The following is a 26,085-nucleotide window of genomic DNA, read 5'->3' on the forward strand; positions in this document are numbered from 1 at the left end:
CAGGTAGCCAATAGGCTAATCATTAGCCTTTCAGACATTAGAATGTCATTAAAATGCTGCTAACATTAACCTACATGCTGCAACACAGGTATGAAATATATTATGTTTTAGTGACCTTAGTTGTTTCTATGAACATGAATTTTGAAACATCAACTTAGTCGAGGCATAAAAAGCCCTGTATATCCTCATTAAGTACCACGGGTGGGTCGCCAGCACAATTTATGTTGTGTTATAGGCCTAACTGATACCATTTGTCATTTGATACCAGGAAAGCTAACAGTTTTCTATTAGGATGTAGTTTGTTAACTACCACAGTCACGGTTTTGTCATAAAAGCTCATGAAACTGGCGCATGAAACTGGGGGACGAACGCATCGCAGAGGTGGTGCCAGAGCATGGATACTTCTCAAAATGAAACCATTCTGTGGGGCGCCTGCCATGTACCTCGCAGTTGCAAACTACAATGGACATGAATCCGCCTATTTGCACTAACATTAACAGATACCAGCTCCTCAACTTTACCAATTAAAATCTAGTGACCGTGCTGTCAACTAAAGCAGACATCCATAGACCGGACATAAGGCCATTTAATTTGTACTGTATGTAGATAGTTTCGATTGTATATGCAATCTTTAAAGTTAATAGCAACCTCCTCTCATTCTTTAGCCTAGAAATCTAGACGCACCCTAGCGGCAGCAAATTACATTTGCTGCGAGGGCTAGTCTAGCAACTCTCCGTTGGCTTGTGAGCTCGAAAAATTAAACTTCTATCAGGCCAATCAAATGCGTGTATAGAGTCAGTGGCGGGCTTAACATAATGATTGATGGCAGAGTTGCAACGGTTTGGCTTGAATTCCCTGCTACTTGAAAACAAATAAGATGGATGTTGCTGTTGGCGAACAGTGTGACACGAGTTTTTATTAAGTTGGCAAAAGTTTTAACTAGCCAACTAGCTCCGCTGGTGGGAAACGCATGGGACTCGCACTGTCCTATTGCGTGCAGAGGGAATTTGAAAGACAACCGATTATCCCGCCCCTCGGACTGAGCACTGCGAACGGTGAGTGCCCAGACCCTACATTTTAATGTGAGTCTGGCTCGTCAGGCTACTCATTCTTATTTCTGATTTAAAATGCATAACAGTACATTATATTAGGCTACAATTTAAATGGACATTTTAAACACTATTCCTCTCGTTTTCTACCTTGCTAACTCCAAAGTAAAGGCACATTCTTCCGGCTATTGCGCAAAAGCCTTGTTCTGATATAACGACTATACAATATAATATACAACAATACAATATAACGACTTGAGTTATTTGCTGTTTACATCGGAATTGACGTCCACAGTGTTATGGACCCATTTGCAACGTAGCCTACAACATTTTTTTTAGAAATACAGGAACAGCTTACTATGCTGATGAATGACGACTGCGCAACATGCTAGAATTTCCCCAAACTCTCGGACGCGCATTAAAACGTATCTTTTCAGTAGTCGTTTCCAACTTTTCACGCTGATGGTGCTCAAAATGCAGCACAACCGTGTTCAAAGCATGGTTGGGGGAGGCATAGAAAAGTTGGAGAACCTGTGGCCTAAAACAATATTGGTGGTTGCAGGGTAGATTTGAAGTGAAATGGGTCACGATGGTCTGTCATTTTTAAAAAGTGGGTCCCCAGAAAAAAAAGTTTGGGAAACACTGGGCTAGACACTGCAGTAAAATGGTTAGCAAACCGTCCATGCCCCCGTGAATATTTCACTGTTTCAAGGACGAAATCAAGAGTGTCCAAAGGGGTGAAAACCACTTTAAATCGGGTCACATTATTGACTGTTGTGTGTCCGAGGGTCAGCTTGTGGGTTTTGTAAGGGCCAGCATGAGGGACAAGACCTACAAAGTTGTGTGGGGAGTTTTGCAGGGAGGTTGGTAATGCTAGTTAACATTAGCTAGGCTACTGTAGCCTTCATACTGTACGAGTCATATTATCAATCATTAACCTAGTAATACTTCTTCGTACATTTAATGAACATTTTGTGTAATAATTCACAGCAAGTTAATAAACTGAATATGGTGGTCCAAGAGCAGACCATGCACCAGTCATCAGGATGGCAGTCAGATACAAAGCAAGATGCTCTATACACGTGTCTCGGTTGTTACTCTAGGGTAGACCAACTCACTTTCTTTCATGCCCCCATCTTTTATGTAATGTGGAGTATGAATTGATTTTTTAGCAGACATTAGGCATGGCACCTTTAAAGTGTGGTCTTATTATAGCTTGACCATTAACTAAACCCATGTATAAAGACTATAACCTAAAGCATCAAGCGTGTGATTTTGATAATGTGTGTGCGTGCGTGTCAGTCAATTGTAACAGTCTGCATACCTAATCTTTGCAGCCAACTTTACAGTGTATGTCTGTAAACATTGTTGCAATGCCTCGTCATATCTGCCTCATTTTAACGGTTAAGACAATGCTGAAGAGAAAGTCATCATTCTCAAAATAACCTATGGCTGATTTTTGTTTTCAAATGTTTTCATGCATGTCTGGATAACGGGTGAGGAATGTTTAGGAGATAGACTATCGTAAATCCTCAAATGTATTTAATTAGGCTGCGCAAAGCACAGGCCTTTATTTGGGGCAGGCTTGTATTCGAGGCAGGCCTTTTTTTATGTGCGTTTTATTTTGAGACGTGCTTTGTTTGGAGCGACATGCTAGTAGGCTATCAAAAGCAGTTTTGTTTGGGATTTAATTTTTTTTATGTGCGTTTTATTTTGAGACGTGCTTTGTTTGGAGCGACATGCTAGTAGGCTATCAAAAGCAGTTTTGTTTGGGATTTAATGTTTGGACTGTTTGATTATATTGCTAAATGTTGGGACTGGTGGGCACTGAAATCTGGGGGGTATTTGATGGTTCACTATTAAGTTTCATGTAGTTGAAAGAGTGTCGGGATTTCCACCTGCTGTTTACGGAAACCTTATTGCCTACGGTCGCCTAAATTTACTTTTTTTTTAAAATTATGCATGATTTACTTTTTTATTAAATTCGTAGGCTGGAATGCCTCGTGGCAACAATCGGTCTCTGTCAGTTACGTTTGTTAATTATTGTGACGTCAACGAGCTGCCATTTTGCAGGTATTGCAGTCAGAACGATACACTCTGACAGTGGGCGGCCACTCTGAGGCAAAGCGTAGTAGCAAAGAGTAGCCTATCTACTATTTTTGTATAGGCTACAGCAAAAAGAAAAGTGAAATAGACAAAAACAGACAGCGCGAGAGGATACCATATATAGACAAGCTCAGCAAAGATGCCAGAGACCGTTGTTTCGAGAAATTGTTGTCTATTAATAATATTGATCCATACGATCTGACAGGAAAAAGCTGGAGCGCTGATCCTGCATTGCTACCTCCAACATCTTACTTGGATATTACTAACTACCTCATCCACGTCATTAGTGCTTACACTTACGAACAGTTTCGTAACTATAAATCCCTTAAAGCCCACGGACATTTCACCAATGGTTGGGTGCAGGATTTGTTGATATTTCGACCAAAGGACTGTGACAACGCCGTTGTATCAACTAAGGTAAGCTGGTTTTCACCACACCCGTTTTACAAGGCTACAATGTAGCCTAACCTAGGGCAACTTAAGACGGGATGGATCAGATAGGCTTTTGATATCTGGAAGGGACTAATTGATTTTTTTAGGTTATGTCATGTGCCTGTTTTGATTTAGCCTATTGGCAGCAATATGGGCTACACAAGCACTACGATGCACCAACAGCAGGCCAGGGAATAGAGGTATAGCCTACCGGTATTTAGGCTAGGTTATTCAACTTGTTATATATAAACAGATATTAATTACCACTTAAATAGTTAACAAATAACCTAGTTTATGTAGGAAATAAATAAATAAATACACATAAATATACATAACGTGCAATGCAATGTTAAAGTGCAAGGTGCAAAGGGAGTCAGTTCATGTCAACAACAGTAGGCTACACGACATTACTCATAGTCCATGATTGTATCATGTTGTGGGTAAAGTGTGTGATTGATTCGTTTTTAATAATACATAAAGTAAATGAATAGATAAATAGAGGCCCCACATTGTCTTTCAAAGTAATGTCAAAATAACCCATTCATATTCTATATTTTCTACAGGTCTTACACTTGCCGCGTCTGAATGATACACCACTCAAACCCTGGGCCATCATCAACTCATCAGGGGCTATAACCTCAGGCCATTGTACATGCATGGCTGGTATAGCCGAGACCTGTACACATGTTGCAGCAATGCTCTTTAAATTGGAGGCAGTGGTGAGATGCAGGGAGATACCAACAGTGACTGGCCAGCCTGCATACTGGTGATACCCTCTGATCGCAGCGCACCAAACTCAGAGCCGTGGAGAGGAAATGGCACAAATCCAAACTAACTGATGACCTCAAAAACTACCAAACACTCCTAACCTCCTTCTCAGCCAGCATCACTGCTGCTAAGACGGCTTTCTTCAATGACAAAATCAACAGCGCTACAGACACTCAAAACTTTTCTCAACCTTCAAATCGCTACTCAACCCACAGCTGCCTCCTCCTCCATCCAGCCTTACTGCGGATACCCTTGCCTCATTTTTTACAAACAAAGTGGCGGCAATCAGCAGTCAATTCTCTACATGCCCACACAACGCATCAGACTCAGATACCACTCTCCTACAACCTCCAGGGGCTGCTGGAACATCTTCTTCAGCATTCGCGCCTCTCTCCAAGAGTGAAGTATCTAGACTCCTGACATGTAGCCGTCCTACCACATGCTCGCTGGACCCTATACCTACGAGCCTACTTCAGTTCATCAGCCCGACCATCACACCAGCTATCACACATGTGATCAATGCCTCGCTAACCTCCGGCACATTTCCAACAGTGTTCAAAATGGCCCGGGTAACACCGTTACTTAAGAAAACTTCTCTCAACCCTGCTCAAGTCGAGAACTACCGCCCTGTCTCACTCCTGCCTTTCTTATCCAAAGGCATTGAACGAGCAGTCTCCAAACAGGTCTCTGACTTCCTTTCACAGAACAACCTTCTGGATCCAAATCTGGGTTCAAAAGCGGCCACTCTACCGAAACGGCTCTGCTGTCTGTAACAGAAGCCTTAAAAGAAGCCAGGGCGACCGCTCGGTCATCAGTACTCATTCTGCTTGACTTATGCCTTTGACACGGTTAATCACCGCATCCTTCTCTCCATACTCTCTAACATGGGAATCTCCGGTTCTGCTCTCTCCTGGTTTGAATCCTACCTCACAGGACGCTCATTTAGCGTATCATGGCTTGGTCAGCTATCTGCACCTCACTATTTCACCACAGGGGTCCCCCAGGGCTCAGTGCTGGGCCCCCTTCTCTTTGCTATCTACACCACCTCCTTGGGACAGATTATCCGTTCACATGGCTTCTCATACCACTGCTATGCAGACGACACACAGCTCTATCTGTCCTTTCCACCTGATGACCCCTTGGTTTCAGCACGGATCTCGGATTGCCTCTCAGACATAGCTACATATATGAAGGCACACCACCTCCAGCTGAACCTCTCAAAGACTGAACTGCTGGTCCTCCCAGCTAAACCTACCATACACCACGACATCAACATCAAAATTAGCTCCCTGTCTGTTTCACCTACCAGGACTGCAAGAAATCTAGGAGTTGTTCTCGACAACCAACTAACCTTCTCAGATCATGTTGCCTCAGTCGCCCGGTCATGCCGTTTTAGCACTCTACAACATCACGGAAAATCAGGACTTACTTGACTCAAGATGCTACTCAACTTCTGGTTCAGGCAATAGTGATCTCAATGACTTGACTACTGCAACGCCCTCCTGACAGGTCTCCCAGCCTGCGCAGTGAAACCCCTTCAGATGATTCAGAGCGCTTGGCGGGTCTACAACCAACCCAAAAGGGCACATGTTACCCGCTGCTCATCCAGCTACACTGGCTACCTATGACGGCCCGCATCAAATTCAAGGCTCTAACCCTTGCCTACAAAGTAGTCTCTGGTTCTGCTCCCACCTACTTGAATGCCCTCATACAGACATACGCTACCTCCAGACCGCTCGCTCCTCAGGCGAGCGATGTCTAGCTCTACCACCCGGTGCGCTCAGGCCAATCCAAACTTTTCTCATCTGTTGTTCCTCGTTGGTGGAACACACTGCCAGTTCCTACAAGGGCAGGGACATCCCTCTCCATCTTCAAAAAACTCCTGAAGACCCAGCTCTTTAGAGAACATCTCTCTTGGTTACGGGGAACATCTCGCTAGGTTACGGGGACGCTGGCGAGACATGCCGCTCCGTCTGGCATCATGTTTTTGTTTGTTTTATGTAATGTTCGTAATTTTATGTAATGTCATGTTTATTTTTTGTATTGGTTGGTCTAGTTAAATGTTTTCCCTATTTATTTACGTTATTTTTGATAGTTTTCGTGTTATTCTTAGTCCTTTTTACTGCTTCTAAGTCAGCTGAAACATCGTTGACGTTTGTCCATTGGGAGCTTGCTATGGCTAGCTTTTGCCCTAGCTGGGCATCGGACATCCTTCCATCCATCTGTGGCGGTGCTGCACTTCACTGTCTGGTCGAGGGATCTCTCCGGACAGCTGGACCTGGGCTACTCTCTGGGGAGATCTGCGTGGCCGCCGAGCTGTTGCTGACCTGAGAGCTGCCATGCCAACTGCAGACTAACTGGGCCTCTGACATCCTTCCATCCATCCGTGGCGTTGCACTTCACTGTCTGGTCGGGGATCTCTCAGGACAGCTGGACCTAGGCTAGTTACTCTGGGAAAGATCTGCCGTGGCCGCCGAGCTGTTGCTGACCTGCGAGCTGCCATGCCAACTGCAGACTAACATTAGCCTAGCGGTGAGGAGCTGCAGTCTCATGGAGTAACAGGCGGTCGCTGTTAGAAGTCCACCGAAGTTCTTGGATCTACCGATCGCCCACTACTTCAGACTGTGCTTCCAGTGATCTCCAGACTGCAGTCTACAAGGCCTAACGTTAACGTGATCTCCAGACTGCCAGTGAATTCACCGGGTTGATCATTTGCTAACGTTAAAGAACTTTGTTGACATATCGGTTGTGAAGACACTCTGTGCAGTTTTCACGGATCATCATTGCCCTTGGACATTTTCAGCTCGTTTGGAAATTGGACTAATTTTAACATCACCTTTCCCCTTTTTAAATATATATATATATTTTTTATTTGTTTTGTTGTCTGTCTTGTATGTCTTGGTGTCACGGGTACGTTGGCGACTACGTCGCTCCGTCCAGCATTTTTTGTATTTGTTATTTTTTAAATGCATTTGTCATGTCTTGATGTCATGGGCACGCTGGCGACTACGCCGCTCCATCCGGCATCGTTTGTCTTGTTATGTGTCTTGTTTGTTGGAGCGCTTGGGGTTGCACTATGTGCATGTTAAATGCGCTTTAAAAATAAAACTGACTTGACTTGACTTGACTCTCATAGCACCACTTACAACAAAGTCTTATTGATACCAGCACTTACCAGCCGTCTTGAACTGATGCTCAACTGTTAAAAACAGCACTCACTGATGCACTTATTCTTACTGTACTCTACCGTTTTTTGAATTGTCCTAAAATTGTTGAGAATTGCTTTAAAACTTAATCTGTTACCATGTTGTTAGTCGCTTTGGTTAAAAATGCGTCAGCCAAATGTAATGTAATGTAATGTAATGATACCAAGCACAGTGTTTCCCCTAGATTTTTTTCCAGCAGCGGTGCTGTTGATCGTAGGAAGCCCCCAAAAAAAAAAAAAAAAAAATGAAAAAATGACTCCTTCAATGGTGACTTCTGGTGGATTTTGTGAAAGAAATGGACAGATTGAGTTACAAATTATGACTAACCATCAACACAAGCATTTACAAAGCATGATTATTGCAGTACTTGAACAGGATTATTCATGTTTTTCATTTACATTATTAGTAATTAGCCACTGTACAACTGTACACTGTAGGCCACTGTACAAACTATTACTATTTAGAATACACAGTGCTCTGCATAAGTTAAGACATTTACTTATATAATAAAATTTATTTATTTACGATACATGATACATTAAAAAATAATTGATGTCCTATTTTTTTTTAATTAAGGCATTAAGACCAAAGGCAAAATATGTTTTTTATTCCTCCCTTTAGTCAATTTCAGCATGGGTGTCTTAACTTTTGCACAGCACTGTATAAACTACATAGACTTCTCTTTCATGTCATTACACTGTATTGGTGCTGTGCAAGTCGAATTGAGTGCCTGTCACTTTAATGTTGTGACGCCCGTGAGGCTTGCTTGATTCTCACGATTTTAAGCTAACTTAGTAACATTGTTGTGCATGGTGCATAAGACTATGTGGATGAAATGAATTATGTTTCCCATGTCATTTGGTAAAATAAATGGTCAAAAACTGGAAGAAGATGTAAATGGTTGCCCTATTACTCAAATTCAATTAAACCCACCAATAGGCTAGCTAGACCTTAGTTTCACAGCCTAGATATGTTAGCAACACAGGGCTTGAAAGCATTGCCTGTATCACAAACAAAAACGAAACAATGTGTGGAATTTATCTGGAAATAGGCTACTGAAGGTAGGGGCAAGCTATCTCGCATGTTTAATTTGGTTCCTTGGTTAACATAATGTAGGCTACGTTTTTTTGCACAAAATTGCGTCTGCTAATAAACTTAAACATAAACAAACAAGCGTGATCTCCTGTGGAATCCCTGACTGCGTCTTCAACGTTAGCCTACTATTATTTGTTGACATGAAACCTGAACGAATGGCAGCTGTTCCTGAAGATCACTTGCATCTTTTTTATTTTTTTAATTAGGCTTTTTTTGCAGTTGCGCTTGAATTCCTGGAGTGGCGCTGCGCCGCTGATGAATACATTGTAGGGGAAATACTGAAGCAACATGACAAAGGTGGGTGCAGAGGCAGGACACAGAATAGATTTCACCTCTGCAAAAGCTAAAAGAAAATCATTTAAAAGACTTCTGGATGGGGAGGAGTCAAGCATGCCTGTTTTAAGAACTTCATCAAACGCCTCCTGCAAATTTGGAGTTGCTACAGAGGAGCAGTGGATGTCATATCTTGCACAACTTCACAAAGTGTCCCCTAAAGCTGCTATTCTGTCAAATTTTCCTAGTTATTGTGATGCTTTTGCAGACCCTATACAGCCACTCTCAGCACCAACCTCACTGTGCCATCTCCGGGATGAGCAAATGAATGGCACTGAACTGTCTGCCTTGCATCTACACTGCAAGACCTTAATAGGTAAGGTGGATGTTTCCCTTGATCAGGCACAATTTGTTGAAAGACAAACCAAGAGGCAGCACCAATCCTCGTCTTGGTATCACTTTCACACTGGAAGGATCACTGCATCAAACATGCACTCAGTCTTTGTGTCTAACTTGGAAAAGCCTGCGTTGTCTACTGTAAAAGCAGTGTGTTACCCAAACAACAGTCCTGCCAACCACTGTGGTGCTACTACATGGGGAAGACAAAATGAAGAGAATGCAAAAGCACAGTATAGAATACAGACTGAGAATCATCACTGTGGCATGGAAATGAGTGAGTGTGGTTTCATCATAAACCCAAAGTTTCCTCAGGTTGGAGCATCACCAGATGGGATTGTTCAATGTATCTGTTGCGGAAGGGGCTGCATTGAGATTAAGTGTCCATACAAGTACCGTAACCACACTGTTGAGGAGGCATGCAGCAGTGGTGACACAAACTTCTGTTTGGAAGTAGTGGATGGGGAGCTTCAACTAAAGAAAAGTAGCCCATACTACAAGCAAGTACAGACACAAGTTTTTGTCACTGATGTGGAGTACTGCAATTTTGTTTTGTGGACTTTGAAAGACTGTGTCGTGCTGCGGGTTGCACCTGACCCACTGCTCTGGAATGCCCTTTTGGAGAAGGCACAGCAATTTTTTGAGCTTGTGTCTCTCCCTAAACTTGTAACTGGTTACTTTACTTCAACTTCCACTGTTGTATAACTTAACTTAAATTAATATTATATTTTTACTTGATACTTAATATTTTCTATTTGCATTGCTTGATTATATGTACTTTTTTACTATTCAACACTGATTACAAATAGTTTTAAAAACTTGCTTACATGCATTTTGTTACTGTTCAGCACTGATTACAGCAAATTTGCACTGTGAATGAATTAATTGTTTACAATTAAACATTGTCTTGTGTGAATAGTAGTGGGTTCCATACCTCATTCAGTCTAGTCTAACAAATTGATAAGGAAACAGTCAGAAGAATAGATTTAAGAATCACCATTTCACATACTTTATTCTACATACAAGTCAAATAAATTATTTTTAAACAGTATAAGCAGTAAATGTCAGACAATTAAAATATGTTCAGTAGAAACAAAGTTACTCAAAATGAATATATACACAATCTAGCCCCTTGCACTGAGTGCTACTCAAAAGTTGAACAGGATCCTAAACACACTCACAGGAGATGATCCTTGGAGAAACACCAAGAAAGTCCATTCTTGGTTAGTCAGTATGGTTATTACTTGGTTATGACTGAATGCACAACACACAGTGACGATCTTGTCAAGAAATGTGACATCCTCACCTTCACATGGAAGGATCATGTTGATGGGTATAGTTCCTGTTAGGATTCTGTACTTTTGACAAATATTACCAATGACCCTTTCGACATGAGTTTTCAAAAGTTGAACAGGATCCTACTTCTTCTACTGCCCTTATTGCTTAGTTGTGTTTTTTATATTATATACTTTTAATTACTTTTCTGCTGTTAGTGAATGTGTGTGTGTGTTGTCTGTATGCTACTGTGACCAATTCATACTAACTAACATTTAAAAACATGTTAAATGTCGCACCTGACTATAAGTCGCCAAAATCAGCCAAACTATGAAAAAAAGTGCAACTTATAGTCTGAAAAATATGGTAAACGCTTTTGGCTGCAGAAAGTATTGCCTTTGTAAGACATGGACTGAAGATAATGTGTGTTAAGTTTGGTGACAATCGGATAAAATCTGTGACCTGTGAGAAATGTGTGTTGAACTCGGCTTGGTCCAAGGTTTCCAATGCTACCTCATTTTCAACAATCGGGTTAAACAGGTCAAAAGTTACCGTATTTGTGTGAACGAACATCCAACTTGGCCTGTTGGTGGCGCTAGAGGTGATGACATGAAACTTGATGAAATCAATCGTGGGACTGTCGACAGCAGGCCCTGTAAGGCTTGTAAAGTCTAAAAGTAAAATGAATTCAGCAAAATATATGGAAACCTACAGTACTACACAGGAATGGTTTAAAGACAGCAAACTGAATGTTCTGGAGAGGCAGAGTCAAAGCCTAGACCTTAATCCTATAGAAAATATGTGGCTGGACTTGAAAATGTCTGTTTTCACAAGGACGGTGAAAGAGGCCAAACAACGATATGGGGGAAAGAACCAGTGCCAGTTTGAACATCTGATCCCAGATGCATACATGTGCCAAGGGCTAAGGGCAATGTCAGAATACTGAGTGCCATTGTGAGATCACTGGTAGATAAGATGAACGGATTCTATGACCGATTTCACACAATCTGCTGACAACTTCCAGGTGCACCATTTATGGTTGTAATCAGTTATTAACATAACATATATTAATAGAAATACTGTTTCTGTTCAGAATGAAGTGATATAATCCTGATTTAAAGTAAACCTTCATCATGTTCCATTAAAGTGCTACTAATTACTCAACCGATTTATGCTTGATTGCACCCTGCGACATGTAGAAAAATGAGCAAATATTGGTACTTGCCTGCATGACAAATTAGCTAAAGTTCTCATTGATAAATTTGGTCTGCAGGTGATGACACCAGAGTGTGAGAACATCTCAAGACAACTGGACCAGCCAGTGAATCTTTGGTTTCAAGTATTTCTTTTTTTCTCACCTGATAAGATCCACTGGAGTTGGCAATGATGGTTGTTCTATCTCCAAACAAAACGTGGCAGCCTCCATCATCACCCATAAGCACAGTGGGAAAGCCAGTTTGCTTTACCATCACCCACCTCCTTATTCTGCACGGCATGTCTGGAAAACAGTGTGTCACGACTTATAAGTATAAGTATATATCTTTTGATCCCGTGAGGGAAATTTGGTCTCTGCATTTATCCCAATTTGTGAATTAGTGAAACACACTCAGCACACAGTGAACACACAGTGAGGTGAAGCACACACTAATCCCGACGCAGTGAGCTGCCTGCATCAACAGCGGCGCTCAGGGAATGCTCATGCAATAAGGGATTAAACAAGAATATAATTTAATTAACTAGAAAAGCATTTCCTAAAGGAAATACAGTGCATGAAAATGCCAAAAATATGATGTAACATATCATACAGAGTAAAAACAAATAATGCAGATATAGTTGCAATAGTGTTGCTAGGGTACATATGTTGGTTGTTATGCCAAATTAAGTGGTTGCTATGGTGGTTGCTTGGGTAATCCTGTTGGTTGCTATGGTGGTTGCTAGGTTGACATTGTGGTGGTTGCTAGGCTGTTGCTAGGTATTTGACATGGTTGCTAGGCTGTTGCTAGGGTACTTGAGGTGGTTGCTAGGCTGTTGCTAGGTTAGTTGTGGTGGTTGCTATGCTGGTTGCTAGGTTAAACTCATTGGTTGCTATATTGGTTGCTAGGTTGTAACTGCGTAAGTGGTTGCTAGGCTGTTGCCTGGGTATTTAACATGGTTGCTATGCTGTTGCTAGGGTACTTGAGGTGGTTGCTAGGCTGTTGCTAGGTTAGTTGTGGTGGTTGCTATGCTGGTTGCTAGGTTAAACCCATTGGTTGCTATATTGGTTGCTAGGTTGTAACCGTGGAAGTGATATAATAACAGTTTAGCTTATTTATGACCGCAGATAGCGAAGCTAAAAACACTCATTGGCCTGTAGATGGCGGTGCACACATATACACATGCACACACACACAGGCACCCACATACTATCGGTATTAAAACGGCCGATACATAATTACAAATTAAGTAGGATTAAAAGAAAGCCAAAATAAATATTCATCATCATCATCATGGCTGCATTTACAGTATTGGCGATATAAATCTGAGGATGTTTATCGGACATGCTTGGTTTTTATTGCAGGTATGTTAATCTTATAATATCAATAAGGACCTAGGTAATGTTACCGTTAGCGTTGAGTGATGGAGGCCAATTTGATTTATTGCATTTGTAGAAAACTATAAATGCGGTTATACCAAGCAAATTGATAGCAGCACTGTAATTGTATCTTTCGACTGTCATTTGTTACACGTGCTACAAAAAATCATTCTGTGCAATGGAAGATTTACCAACGTTACACCGGTCTGATACAGTTTTGCCTATACATGCGTGAGACTGAGACGCCTGTTTATTTTGTTTTAAGTGCATGCAGGGTGTGAGAGGGGAATCGATGTGCTTTGATTCCAGCTTGGTAGTTGTAGTCTGTGAAATTAAAAAGCATGTGTGTGTGAAGTATCCAATGACACCTTCATTTCATTATGGCTGCTTTAGCAACACACCTTAAGCTACTGTGTAGTGGGTCCCATTTAGAAGTGGCTACTTCATTCGCGCTTTCCTTGACTCATGGAGCTGCATGAATTTTATTACAACTTTTCGCCACGATATGGCAGTTTAGGTCCGCTTGATACTGTAAGGCGTAAGCCATTGGTTTCCAAAGGAGATTTTATTTGTGTCGCCAGCATAGCCTATTGACAATTTATGCTGTATATAGGCCTACCTTATAAGCCTACCTGTAGCTTAGGGAAGCTAACAGCTTTCTATTAGGATATAGTTTGTTAGTTACAGTTTTGTCATAACTCCCTGATGCATTTTTGCATTTAGAATAGCCAGAGCGTGGATATCTCAATCGGAAAAATTAAACAATATCGGGTGCCTATGGACTAGGCTGGGTGAACCCAGCCTGATCTGCCCGCTATTTATTTTTTGATTTCTTAAAAGATTGAGCTTGGTCTGTTGAAAGCCAGATTAGCCATGGACCTCAGTTACACAATGCAAGGGAACATGAATCAGCCTATATTTGCATGAACAATAACGGACAACAGCTCTTCAACTTTGGCCCGTTAAAATGTGTATGAACAGTCTAGGCGACGAATTTCATCAAGGCCCATTTGGACATGTCAGTTATTTGCACCACTGATTAGATGTAAAACAGCATTTCGTTTCAGACTACTGTTACTTAATTTGTGCATTAACAATAACGTTTCAGACTACTGTTACTTAATTTGTGCATTGACAATAAAGTATTACATGAACTAAAGATGACTAAAATCTTATGTAGAAGAAGAAACATTCACAAAAAATCCATCCATCCAAAAAAGACCTTTGTTTTTGATAGCTGTTGAAAACGGCATGGAACTGACAGAGATGTTTGGTTTATAAATAAATAAATAAATAAATAAATAAATAACATTATGCTGATACCTTTTGCTTTTCCCAAATACAATGTAGCCTACAGGTGTAAGTGACCTTTCATCAATCCAGTTGCAATGGATGAACTGTGATGAACTGCCCTACTTGTGATTGTTTAGAGATTTTAAAGGTTTTATAACAATGCTACATCTTCTTTGGCTATTCTACAATCTATTCACCTTTTCAGCACACTGCAAAAACTGCTTATCTAACACAATCTAACCAAGTGTTATTAATCTTATATCAAGATAAAAAAAACTAGTTGGTATTGTTTTCAGTATAAAGACACTTACCTAGCGCTTTCTCATGAAATCATTTGACTTAATTTAAGAAAAGTTTGACTTATTTTAAGACATCTCATCCTGAAAACAAGCACATTTGTCTGCCAGTGCGTTAAGCAAATTTGTCCTAAAAACAAGCAAATTTGTCTGCCAGTGCGTTGAGTAAATTTGTCTTGATAAGACACCTTAAAATAAGTCAAGGTCTTCTTAAATTAAGTCAAAATGATCTTACGGGAGATGTTGGATTTTAGTGGTTTTCTGTATGTCATTCTTTTGGTTCTTTGTTTAATGCTGCAGAAACTGCGAGGACAGGATGTTTATTGTCTGCAGACAGAATGTTGTCACCTTACAATAGCAAATGGTGTACCTAACTAATTGTTCCCCCACAAGACGTCTTAATTCAATAAGGCTATATCACTGTCTGTTTTCCCCCTCCAATTTGACCCCAGACGTGAATGTATATTCTGGTATTATAATTAGCCAGGAGTTTCCCAGATCTTTGCTTCAGTTTCTTACCTTGGCTTCATCTTGCAACACTGTGCTGTGCTGTGCGTACAACAGGGTTACCAGAACTCTGTTGTTACATCCAGAATAAAAGAACTATTCTTTCGCAAGCCAGCCTCAAGTTTTACCTGCTCTTAACTACACTGGAATCTACTCGGTCAACTGTGTCTCCATTTGGAATTAAGGAGACAATTTTAATAGCATTCTTCAGTTGGTGTTGTCCACCCAGTTGTACGTGAAATAAGGAAAAAACAAGATTCATCCTGAAGAGGAGCCTGTTTCAACGGTGAGTCGTTTTTAATTATTCATGCTACAAAAAAGAACAGAAATTTGCTGTTTTTGGGTTACAGTTTGACTAGAGTGTGCCAGTGTGTTGAGCAAGAAAAAGTTTTGCCTGCAGCTGTCTAAAAGCCAACAGTCCTGCATGTTTTGTGTATACAACTATTTTGACGTCGTAGGCCTATTTAAGCATTTTGAGCTTTGCATTCTGTTTTTTTCATTTTGTGGATGTTTTGAGATAGATTTTTTATCTCTTGGCTAATTTAGTAGTGGTGACTGACTAAATTAGAGGCTAACTGTAACTTAAGGCTAAGTTAGAGTTTGTAGCTACTGATTTATGTGCTTGTTAGTATTTCCCGCTGCGCTGTAAGACAGTGTTTCAAGTCTTATTCTGTAGTTCTATGGTGCAGGGTGTGAGGCTGCAACAAAGAATGACTGGATTTGGTGTGGTGCATAGCTGAGGCTAGGCAGGCATATTGTTTCGCTGCGAGGCAGGAGAAATTTGATAGTGCACGGTTTTTATGTGCTTGTTAATATTTTGCGCTGGGCTGAAAGACTGCGTACAAGTCTTATCCTGAATGGATTTGGTGTGGCGTCAGCCGAGGCTGGACGGGCATATTGTACGCAGCAAGACAGGAGAAATTTAATAGTGCACGGGCTAACTATAGCGGTCGCTAAGTTAGAGGCTATCATTAGGAATGTTCATTCTATGACAGAGTTTTGTAGTTACTGTTGTATCCACATAGTGTTTTTGGCGGAGTCTTTCATGTGCCGGATAATATTTCTCGCTGGGCTGCAACCTGCGTGCGCTTTACAGCACTAATCAGACAGGAGATTATTGATCAGGGCACAGCGTTTTGAATTGTCTGAGGGAATCAAGTGCAGTTTTTAGACTGGCCGAAAGTGCGGCTCAATTTGAAGTGCGGAACTTCATTTTAAATACGAGTCACAAGTTGGGAAACATAGTTTGGAGTCAATTGTTAAAGTGTGAGCAGTGATTTGTTGAGTACCTACCAGTAGGCCTAACATCTTGTTTAGATATTTAGTTTCATATTACCATCTAACATAACAGAACACAATGTTCAGTAAGTGGAACAGGGCCTGTGGCTGTCGCGTCCCTACAACTGAGAAAGGTGGGATGTCATCGCCCCAAATTAGTGAAGATGAAATAATTAAAACGGTGAGACATTTTTTGAATAGTTATCTCAGAGTGGACGAGACCGAGAAAAGGATCGAAATGAAATATGGAATTGTGTCTGGTGATGATAACTTGTGGCCCTTGGCCGATTTGCAGCGAGCATGGGGAAATTGCAACGTTTGCCTGATAAAAAGAAACCGTCATTAGAATTAGCAATTTTAAGCCAAGCAATGCGTAAACGCAAAGCTGCTGAAAAGAAGGAAGATAAAGACAAGATGGATGCGCTAACACAAGAACTGGCTAAGCTTAAGGCCGAGATTAAATTGCTTAAACAAAATGGGGTTGCGAATTTCAAAGTCACGCCGAACACCCAATCCACGAGATCTGGGCACGAAGTAAGCGTTTGTGTTGATCAAATTTCATCCAGCGGAACATTGTATCCGTTCAATGAAATGAGAGAAGCCGCTCAGACGGAAATGTGTGAAGTGATGGGCTCAGCAGCAATGCCCAATGATGAAAGTGAGTGTGAAAATGTTGATGAGAAGGTAGATGAACATGTAAATCTCAGACCTGTGACAACAAGGCGAGCTAATGGAAATGTGGTTCATTTCTACAAAGTCGCTAAGCCTCATGAAATTGATCAGTGGTCTAAGGACTTAAAGCACCCTCGGAAAGCAGGCATGGAGGCCTGGTCTAAAATTAACCGCTTGCGCAACATCTACCAATTGCATCCGTTCGATGGCGTGGCTATGTTGTGCACTGTGCTGAATACTTCTGAGGCTAGCAGGGTGAGACGTGCTGTTGAGACTGGTTTAGGTGACGGCCAAAATTTGGAAAATGGTTGGGTGGCCCTCCGTGAGTGGATTATGAGCATTACGAATGCAAGCACAGATTGGGCTAAAATATCTGGTTGTACACATAAGGCCAATGAAGCTATGGATGATTTTACTCAAAGATTTGTTGAAGTGTTTTTGAGACATTCTGGAATGAGTGGTCTGACTGAGGACAACATTGGATCAAGTAGCAATGGCGCGCTGAAGGCCAATCTTTTGCAGAACTTGCTTCCAGACTTGAAGCAAGCTGTCAAAATGATCACGCCCACTTGGGAGGACACAACATTCACTTTTGAAATGCTAATCAATGCAGCAAGAAGGATGGAACGCAATGTTGAGCACAAGCTTAGATGTGTTGATATGTATGAGTTAGAAGACGAACAGGAGTGTCTTTTGAGAAAACTAAATGGGAAGGTGCCATCAAGGGAACGGTCCAAAATTAAACATGCTCCCAAAGAGAAGTCAAAAGACACAAGTCAATGTCATAAATGCGGAAAACGAGGCCATTGGGCAAATGATTGTACACTTCGTGGCCATGGCAAGCGTGGTCCCCGTTCTAATCAGAACACACGTCATGAAAGCGAGAGTGAAAGTGAAAACGGTGAAGATATGATTTGTCAATTTATAAAATTGAATGATAATCAGAAAAGAGCCCTCCTCTCTGCGGTTCAGGGAAACTGAATGGGCCCTCACTGCAGGCTCTTACATCTGCAGTGAGGCAGCATAGTGATGGATTATCTGTGTACACGACCATTGATAACCAAACGGATTTAGGTACTTGTGCTAAATTGACTGAAACAGACAAGATATGCCATCAGCTGACAGAGGTGTGTGAGGAGCCCCTTGACGGGGGACACTCCCCTGTGCCTGACCGATGGGCGATGATTAACAACCCATCCAGAGTAGCTTTCGGAGATCATTGGGAAGGGCCATTCCACACGTTGTTAACAACTGATGCAGTCTCAGATGACCATGGCTAAACCCTAAGCCCTGTCCTTTGATATTTAACATATCATAACTGCTAGAAATTACATGATGCTGAACCTTAGGCTATTTGATGAAATGATATGACCCTTTTATAATTTGATAGATTCTTGTTTTCAACTTAATTTGCATGCATTTTTCCAATTTTCTGCGGGCATTAGTATACTGCCGCTGTTTTTTGTTTGTCATTTCAGAAACTACTGTCCGTGACCACAACCCCAAAACAGCCGTTTGACGACGACACCAGCAGTGATCATAGCGACATGGGAGTGACCCCAGGATGCACAGAGTGGATGACAACCGTGATCCTGACAATGATGGTTTTCATATCAGACGCCCTCCCACTGCCGGACCACAACCAGATGTTGGATGTCAAGATGGGCATGAATGGGACTACATTTGTTTGCGGGAAACATGCATACCCATGTTTGCCCTCAAACAGGGAAGGGAGTTGTTATGCCGCTCCGACCCAACATTTCTTAACGGATACAGAGTTACCTTCTGTTATGGACAAGATTGCCAATGATACTATAGAAGCCCTATCCGCAATTAATTAAGAATTATATGCCATTCACAAAGTAGCCTTACAGAATAAAATGGCTCTGGACATTATACTGGCGGATAAGGGTAGCACCGCCGCGCAGCGAAGCGGCGGTCATATAGGTTTAGTCAGATTTTTTTTCTTTTTTTTTCGCATGGCCAATTTTCCGTCAAGGATTCCTGGGACACTGAAAGACCGTGGTGGACGAAACTTGGTGGGCATGTAGCCCCACAAGGATAGCATGGAACCATTGTTTATCGTTTTGATCTGTAGCCCCCCTGCTGGACTGGACTGGACTGGAAAGGAAGGTAGGGCGGACACAGTTTTCTGTGAATATCTCGAGAACCTTAAGGTTTAGGAGGACCACCTTTTTTTTGTATGTTGATCTTAAGGGGCCATGTCAACCCATTCCATAACCACTCATTTCATGTCTAGCGCCACTTAGTTAAAAATGAAAAAGTAAAAATGAGGTGGTATCGTAGGTATCTGTGACCTAACATGGTCAAAACTGCACTAAATTGGAAGTGTAGGATCATTATGACACCCTCTGAATGCACGCCAAGTTTCGTGGAATTCCATTCATGGGGGGCCATACAATAAATTAATTTATGTTACTGTACACCAACTGGCCTGTAGGTGGCCGGACACAGTTTTCTGTGAATATCTCGAGAACTGTAGGGCCTAGGAGGTCCACCTTTTTTTTTGTATGTTGGTGTTGAGGGGCCATGTCAACCCATCCCATTAACACTCATTTCATGTATAGCGCCACCTAGTTAAAAATTAAAAAGCAAAAAAGTATGTGTTGTAATCACGATATCTCTGGCTGATATGGTCAAAACTGCACAAAATTGAAAGTGTAGGATCATTATGACACCCTCTGAATGCATGCCAAGTTTCGTGGACTTTTGTTCATGGGGGGCCATATAATAAATTAATTTATGTGTACATTTAGTGACCGTACACCAACAGAGTTTTCTGTAAATATCTTGAGAACTGTAGGGCTTAGGACGACAATTTTTTTGTGTATGTTTGCCTCCAGGGGTCATGTTAACCAATTCCATATGCACACATGTGCATAAACAGATATTCACACACACACACATACATTCACAGTAATCATACGTATGATACATACACACACAGTAGACATATGTACGCATGCATGCACATGCACACACACAGGCACACCAACAAGCACACACACACACACACACACACACACACAAACATAAACACGTACACGCACACGTGCACACAATTCAAGAATTTTTCAGAATTATGAACAAGCAAGATGAATCATACAGTATATGCCTTTCCCTTTTTGTTTTTAGCCAGCAGCCAGACCAGCAGATACCCTGACTTTGCTGAATTACTGAAGCTAAGCAGGCTTAGTTAGTACTTGGATAAGAAACCTCCTTGGATGAGTAGGTTCCTGCTGGAAGTGGTGTTGGTGGCTGACCAGTATGTGACACTCTTCCCTGTGGCCAAAAGCCACCAAACAAATATCAATCCCAATGTCCTATTGCAGTGACAGGGACACTGTCCTGCAGGAGATGTTTTCCTTTGCATGAATGTTAAATTGAGGTCCTGACTCACCATGGTTGTTAAAGATCCCGTGGCACTTATCGCAAAGAGTCGGTGGTTACCTGATTTGCTTTATTTATGTACACATACATAAAGACACACACACACACACACATATATACACACACACATAAAACACACACACACAAAGACACGTACTGTAAACACACACACACTACACATGCACACACACATACATGCACAAACATGCACACGCACACAAACACATAAACACACATAGTACACACACACACCCTCACACACATGCACCCACAAATACAAACACACCTACAGTACATACACAAACACACGCACACACACACACACACACACACAAACCCACACACAAAAAAACACACACACAAAAACATCCACACACTCTGCAAACACTCAATTGCAAACACACCAAAAAGGAACAAAGTAGGAAATAAACACAATTTGACAAGCGTGACTTTTTTTTGGAAAAAATGTGCTAGACTGGCAGGCGGTCATATTTTGTACCGCTCTGCGGTACATCTAGTTTAGAAATGTATTTCACAAAATCCAAAACCAAAAACAGAGATTATGGAACTGGACTATTGAGGCCAAAAAGATTAATGTTAATGAAGATGAAGGAGTGAAGGCATCCAAGAGGAGGGCAGGAAGATCAAAGATTCACTGAAAGAAAATGCCATGCGCTTTCATTCATTCATGGAGCGTGTGCTATGCTGCAATGGAAACTGTATTCCGTATAGCCAAAGAGATCTACGATAACCTATATTTAGTTTTTTTTTTTTTTTAATTATGCATGATTTACGTATAAAATTCGTAGGCTGATGCCTGGCAGCAACAATTGTGTTTAAATGTAGGTTACTGCTTCAGCCTCTGGCAAGCTCAGAAGGGGACGGCATGCGACTGGTAGCTTGAGAGCAACGTGTTGGAGACTCATGGTGTAGGACAATGACTTTTCATTGGCAACAATATTAAACCAGCCAACAATATAAAATAGGCCCTATTAAGGAGAGCTCTTTTATGAGTTAAACTGAAACAAAACTATTACTGGCCTTTATTTGTCCGAATCTGAGGCCCGGCTATAAATAGTATCCCGGCCATAATTTGAGGATTTAGGTATGCACGTGTGTTTCAGGCATTGTGCAAGCACTAATCTCTGACTGAAAGCGCACAGAACTTGTGCATTTGAGAGCGCTCTCTCGCGACTATAGACGGTAATGTTTCATGTACAGTAGGGTTCATGTCAGTTAATATGAATTAACATTTAAAAACATTTAATACATATATTTTAACATATAACATATAATCATATAATAACATATTTTTTTATATATAAGTCACACCTGACTATAAGTCGCAAGACCAGCCAAACTATGAAAAAAAGTTTCAAACTTTTAGTTTGGAAAATACGGTAATAATCTTGGTTAGATTTTATTAGAAGTTTTTTATAAGCAGTTATTGCAGTGTAGATGGACAATGTGGCTCCATTTAGTTACAGTATGTTCTATATAGTCATTGGAATTAACAAACTGTGGCCATAGTAACCATTCATCATGATGTGTAAACACCAGGGCTTGGACCTGTGGCCCTGACTGGGCTGAGCTTGTTACTTGAGTACATTCCAGGTTAAACCTTGTTTTAAGCCTTGCCCAGTATAATATAAAATTGACTGGTACTTAACAGATGCTTTTATCCAAAGTGAAATGGACTCTTTATGGCAGGTTTGGGCATCTAACCAGGGCCTAAAGATTATCAGGAACTAAGTTCAAGCACCAGGCACACAGTATAAATGGGGCCATTGATCAAAAAATGGGTGTGTTCGAAAAGGGTAAAGTTGCTGCCTTTTAAGATATCTAACTGGTCATTTTTGGAGGCAGCTTCGATGCACACTTCATGCACCCTCCTACCCATAATCCCTTGCGGCAACGTCTGAAACAGCTGTGAAAGGTAAACAAACATGGCGGATGACATCGGTAATGGCTGCTGAATCTGTTTAAAATATCATGTGTGTGACCTTATTTTGCTTAGATTTGTAGATTTGACATGAGAAATAAACAATTTTCTATCTGATTATGCCATTGTTGTAACCATTTATAGTGTCTGGTCTGATATATCTGCAGGCCGTAAAACTAATTTATACTGTTAGCCTGCTAGCTTACGTAAGCTAATATAGTTTAACGTCAGGCCTTTGCTAACGTCATACCGTAGTGTAAAGCAAAGATTCTAGAGTGCTATGCTCATTTTTAAAAGATGCATTTAATCCAAAGTCATGTCTAGTGAGACAGCTCTCTATGTAGGGAGGGAGGCAGTAGGCAGCTGTCTTCCGTTTCAAACAGACCCAATTAGTGTGACCCTTCCTAGTTTGAAACTTCACCAAAGTAACTCCACACAACAATAATTCACATGTCAGTTCAAGCGTGGACTCACTTTCATTAACTTCTTTGGCTTCCTGATAGAAAGTTTTGATGCGAGTTCCATCTGCATGCTCTACGACCTTGGATCCATCGACCTCTTGCACTGTGATGACACCATCTTCTTTTACAATAACAACCTAGGGAAACATTACAATTAAATAATAGTATCAAAGTTATTTATTAGAATTGTTACATGTACTGAGAACTGTATATGTTATGATTAGGATGTGACGCTCAATGATCATTCTGAATGGCATTTATTTCACATAGGCATTTAAAGATCTCAGGTCAAGGATTGGTCTGAGACCGCCATCCTTTTGTATCTGCTGTGGAAACCCCCTATGTATGTCATCCATTGGGATCTCTTGCTGCCTCCCCTTAACTCCTTTTGATGCTCCGATCTGATGCAAGGAGCGAGGAGTTGAACGGGTCCGCTGGGAGCTCACTGTTCTGACCTGGGATGCCAGGCAAATGCACTGGTGAAGAGGATAAGGATGCCCGGCTCAGAACAGCAGCGTGCACCGGAAAGCAAGCTGCCACGGTGGTGATGGAAAGGATAGGGGTTTTGTATTGGAAGTTTTCTGAAATGTTATGTATAAATGTGTAAATGAGCCATTATTTACTGAAAAATGCAATAATTTGCAGAGACGATGACGTAAGATGACTAGATCAGTGTTTCTCAAAGTGTGGTCCGGGGACCACTGGTGGTCCGCAAGCTATCCCAAGTGGTCCGCGAGCAGACGTGGTAAAATATAATATAGATATGAGTTGTTTGCAATATTGAACCAACTTGTATGTAAATCCAAACAGTTCTGCAACACTGTCTATGTAAGACATGCCAGTTTCATATTAATCTTCTGACACAATAAGCAAAGTGCAAAGACAATAAGCAAGGTGGTTCAGTGAATAGGCCTATTGTGTAGGCTAATATACTGTAGGTCTAATCTTTTTTCTTTTTTTTAGCTAGGTGGTCTGTGCGTTTCATTTTTATTGGTTAAGTGGTCCTTTGTGAAAAAGTTTAAGAAACACTGGACTAGATGACTAAGCTTATCCAGACGATGACTAAGATGACTAGATGACTAAGCTTATCCAGTTAGCTTATGTTGTCTGCAACTGTGATTTGTGTAGTGCTGACCAAAAATCATAGAAATGAAAATAGTAAGACTGTTATGACCCTGTGGGTCGTTTCTGTGTATTCTTTGTGTCTGTTCTCCTGTTGTGTGTCTTACAGGCAGATTGGCGCAGCTGAGTGGTGGTATGATCCCTGAGTGGTGGTATGATCATGAGTGGATGTCATGATAGCCTGCCCCTTTAAAAGTGGATGACATTATTAAGAGCTGTTTCGCTCTTGCTCGCACTTTTTCACTGCCACCGCCACTGCCACACTTCGCTGCCACTATGGGCAGCCTCGGGCCTTGCCCGTGCCAGTGAAACCACCATCGTTTTCCCACTCCCTGGGGTGAGAGACCGGGAGTGAGTGCCTGGCTTCTGAGGCCTACTTCTTATGCCTTCTGGTCTGTTTCTCCATACTGTTTTTTTTTTTTTTTTTTTGTATGAACTATTTTTGTAATTTTTACTAGATGTACCGCATAGCGGTACAAAATATGACCACCGCGCAGTCCTGTACATCCATGCCGCGAAAATAAATAAATTTGTCTCCATCTTCTACTCCATCCCCCACTCTTGAAACTTTTGTGTATGCTTGTTTGGAATGTGTGTTTGCGGGCCGCACACAAAGTAGCCTACTGGCGCTGCAAAGGTGAATAGATTTGTAGCACTTGCCAAAAAAATTGTAGCATTGTTATAAAACCTTTAAAATCACAAGTAGGGCAGTTCATCACAGTCCATCCATTGCAACTGGACTGATGAAAGGTACACCTGTAGGCTACATTGTATTTGGGAAAGCAGCAGCACAATGTATTTATTTATTTATTAGGTAACGCTTTACTTGACGGGTGAGTTCATAACACATTCATAGCAGCTGTTATAAACTGCACATAAAGCATTCATGACTGTTTCATGAGACATGACTAAACATTCATAGCAAACCTTTCATGAATGTGGAAGACAGAACGATGACAACTTGTCAAAATAAAAGTCCAACAATCGAATACTTCACAACTTGTATAGTAAAGTGACATTCGATGTAGACTTCATAAGATATTCATGAAATATTTACAAAGGCTGGAGAGATTAAATTAATGGTATCCAGGTTACATGTATTTGTCAGCCGAATGTACTATAGGCTAGTTTACCTCCCAGTGTTAAACTCAGGTTTACCAAGGATACCATTAAACTCAGGTTTACCAAGGATACCATTAATTTAATCTTTCCAGCCTTTGTAAATATTTCATGAATATCTTATGAAGTCTACATAGAATGTCACTTTACTATACAAGTTGTGAAGTATTCATAAACACTGAGTTTAACACTGGGAGATAAACTAGCCTACATTCAGCTGACTCGTATTTGTGTATTTGGACATTCCCAGTAGCAAAAGATGAGAAATCATCTGCAAAGGTTACATCATAAAACAAATACATTTTTATGAAACAAAAATGATTTGCTTGACCATGTTCTGTCTTATTGGAACTGGACTAGCCCATTGACTCAGATGTAACGTGATCAGGTAAGAGGTTTGGAACAAAAACGGCAATGCTGCTTTGCGGTTGTTGGACTTATTGTGACAAGTTGTCGTCATTCTGTCTTCCACATTTATGAAAGGTTTGGTATGAATGTTGAGTCATGTCTCATGAAACAGTCATGAATGCTTTATGTGCAGTTTATGACAGCTGCTATGAATGTGTTATGAACTCACCTGTCAAGTAAAGTGTTACCATTTATTATTAAACAAAACAATCCCTGTCAGTTCCATGCAGTTTTCAACAGCTATCAAGAAGAGAGGTCATGTCATGGATTTTTGTGAATGTTTCTTCTTCTACATATGCATAAGTTTAGTCATCTAGTTCATATGATATTCAGCCTCATTGTCAATGCACAAATTAAATACCAGTAGTCTAAAACAAAATGCAGTTTTACCCAGTGGTGCAAAT

The 26,085-nt window shown here is 41.1% G+C and overlaps 1 protein-coding gene across 5 annotated transcripts in view; it reads right to left on the reverse strand.

Moving 5' to 3' along the window:
* The window catches only part of spag17 (sperm associated antigen 17), a 268,746-nt gene that overhangs the window by 46,914 nt on the left and 195,747 nt on the right, over positions 1-26,085 (reverse strand). For all 5 annotated transcript variants that reach the window (XM_048252172.1, XM_048252171.1, XM_048252170.1 and 2 more), the window contains 2 exons: positions 23,046-23,169; positions 11,959-12,098 (listed from right to left, as the gene is read on the reverse strand). In XM_048252172.1, coding sequence (XP_048108129.1) covers positions 11,959-12,098; positions 23,046-23,169 — 264 coding nt within the window. The remainder of the gene's footprint in view (positions 1-11,958; positions 12,099-23,045; positions 23,170-26,085) is intronic.

This window comes from Alosa alosa, chromosome 9, assembly GCF_017589495.1.
Source record: "Alosa alosa isolate M-15738 ecotype Scorff River chromosome 9, AALO_Geno_1.1, whole genome shotgun sequence".
Classification (NCBI taxonomy): domain Eukaryota; kingdom Metazoa; phylum Chordata; class Actinopteri; order Clupeiformes; family Clupeidae; genus Alosa; species Alosa alosa.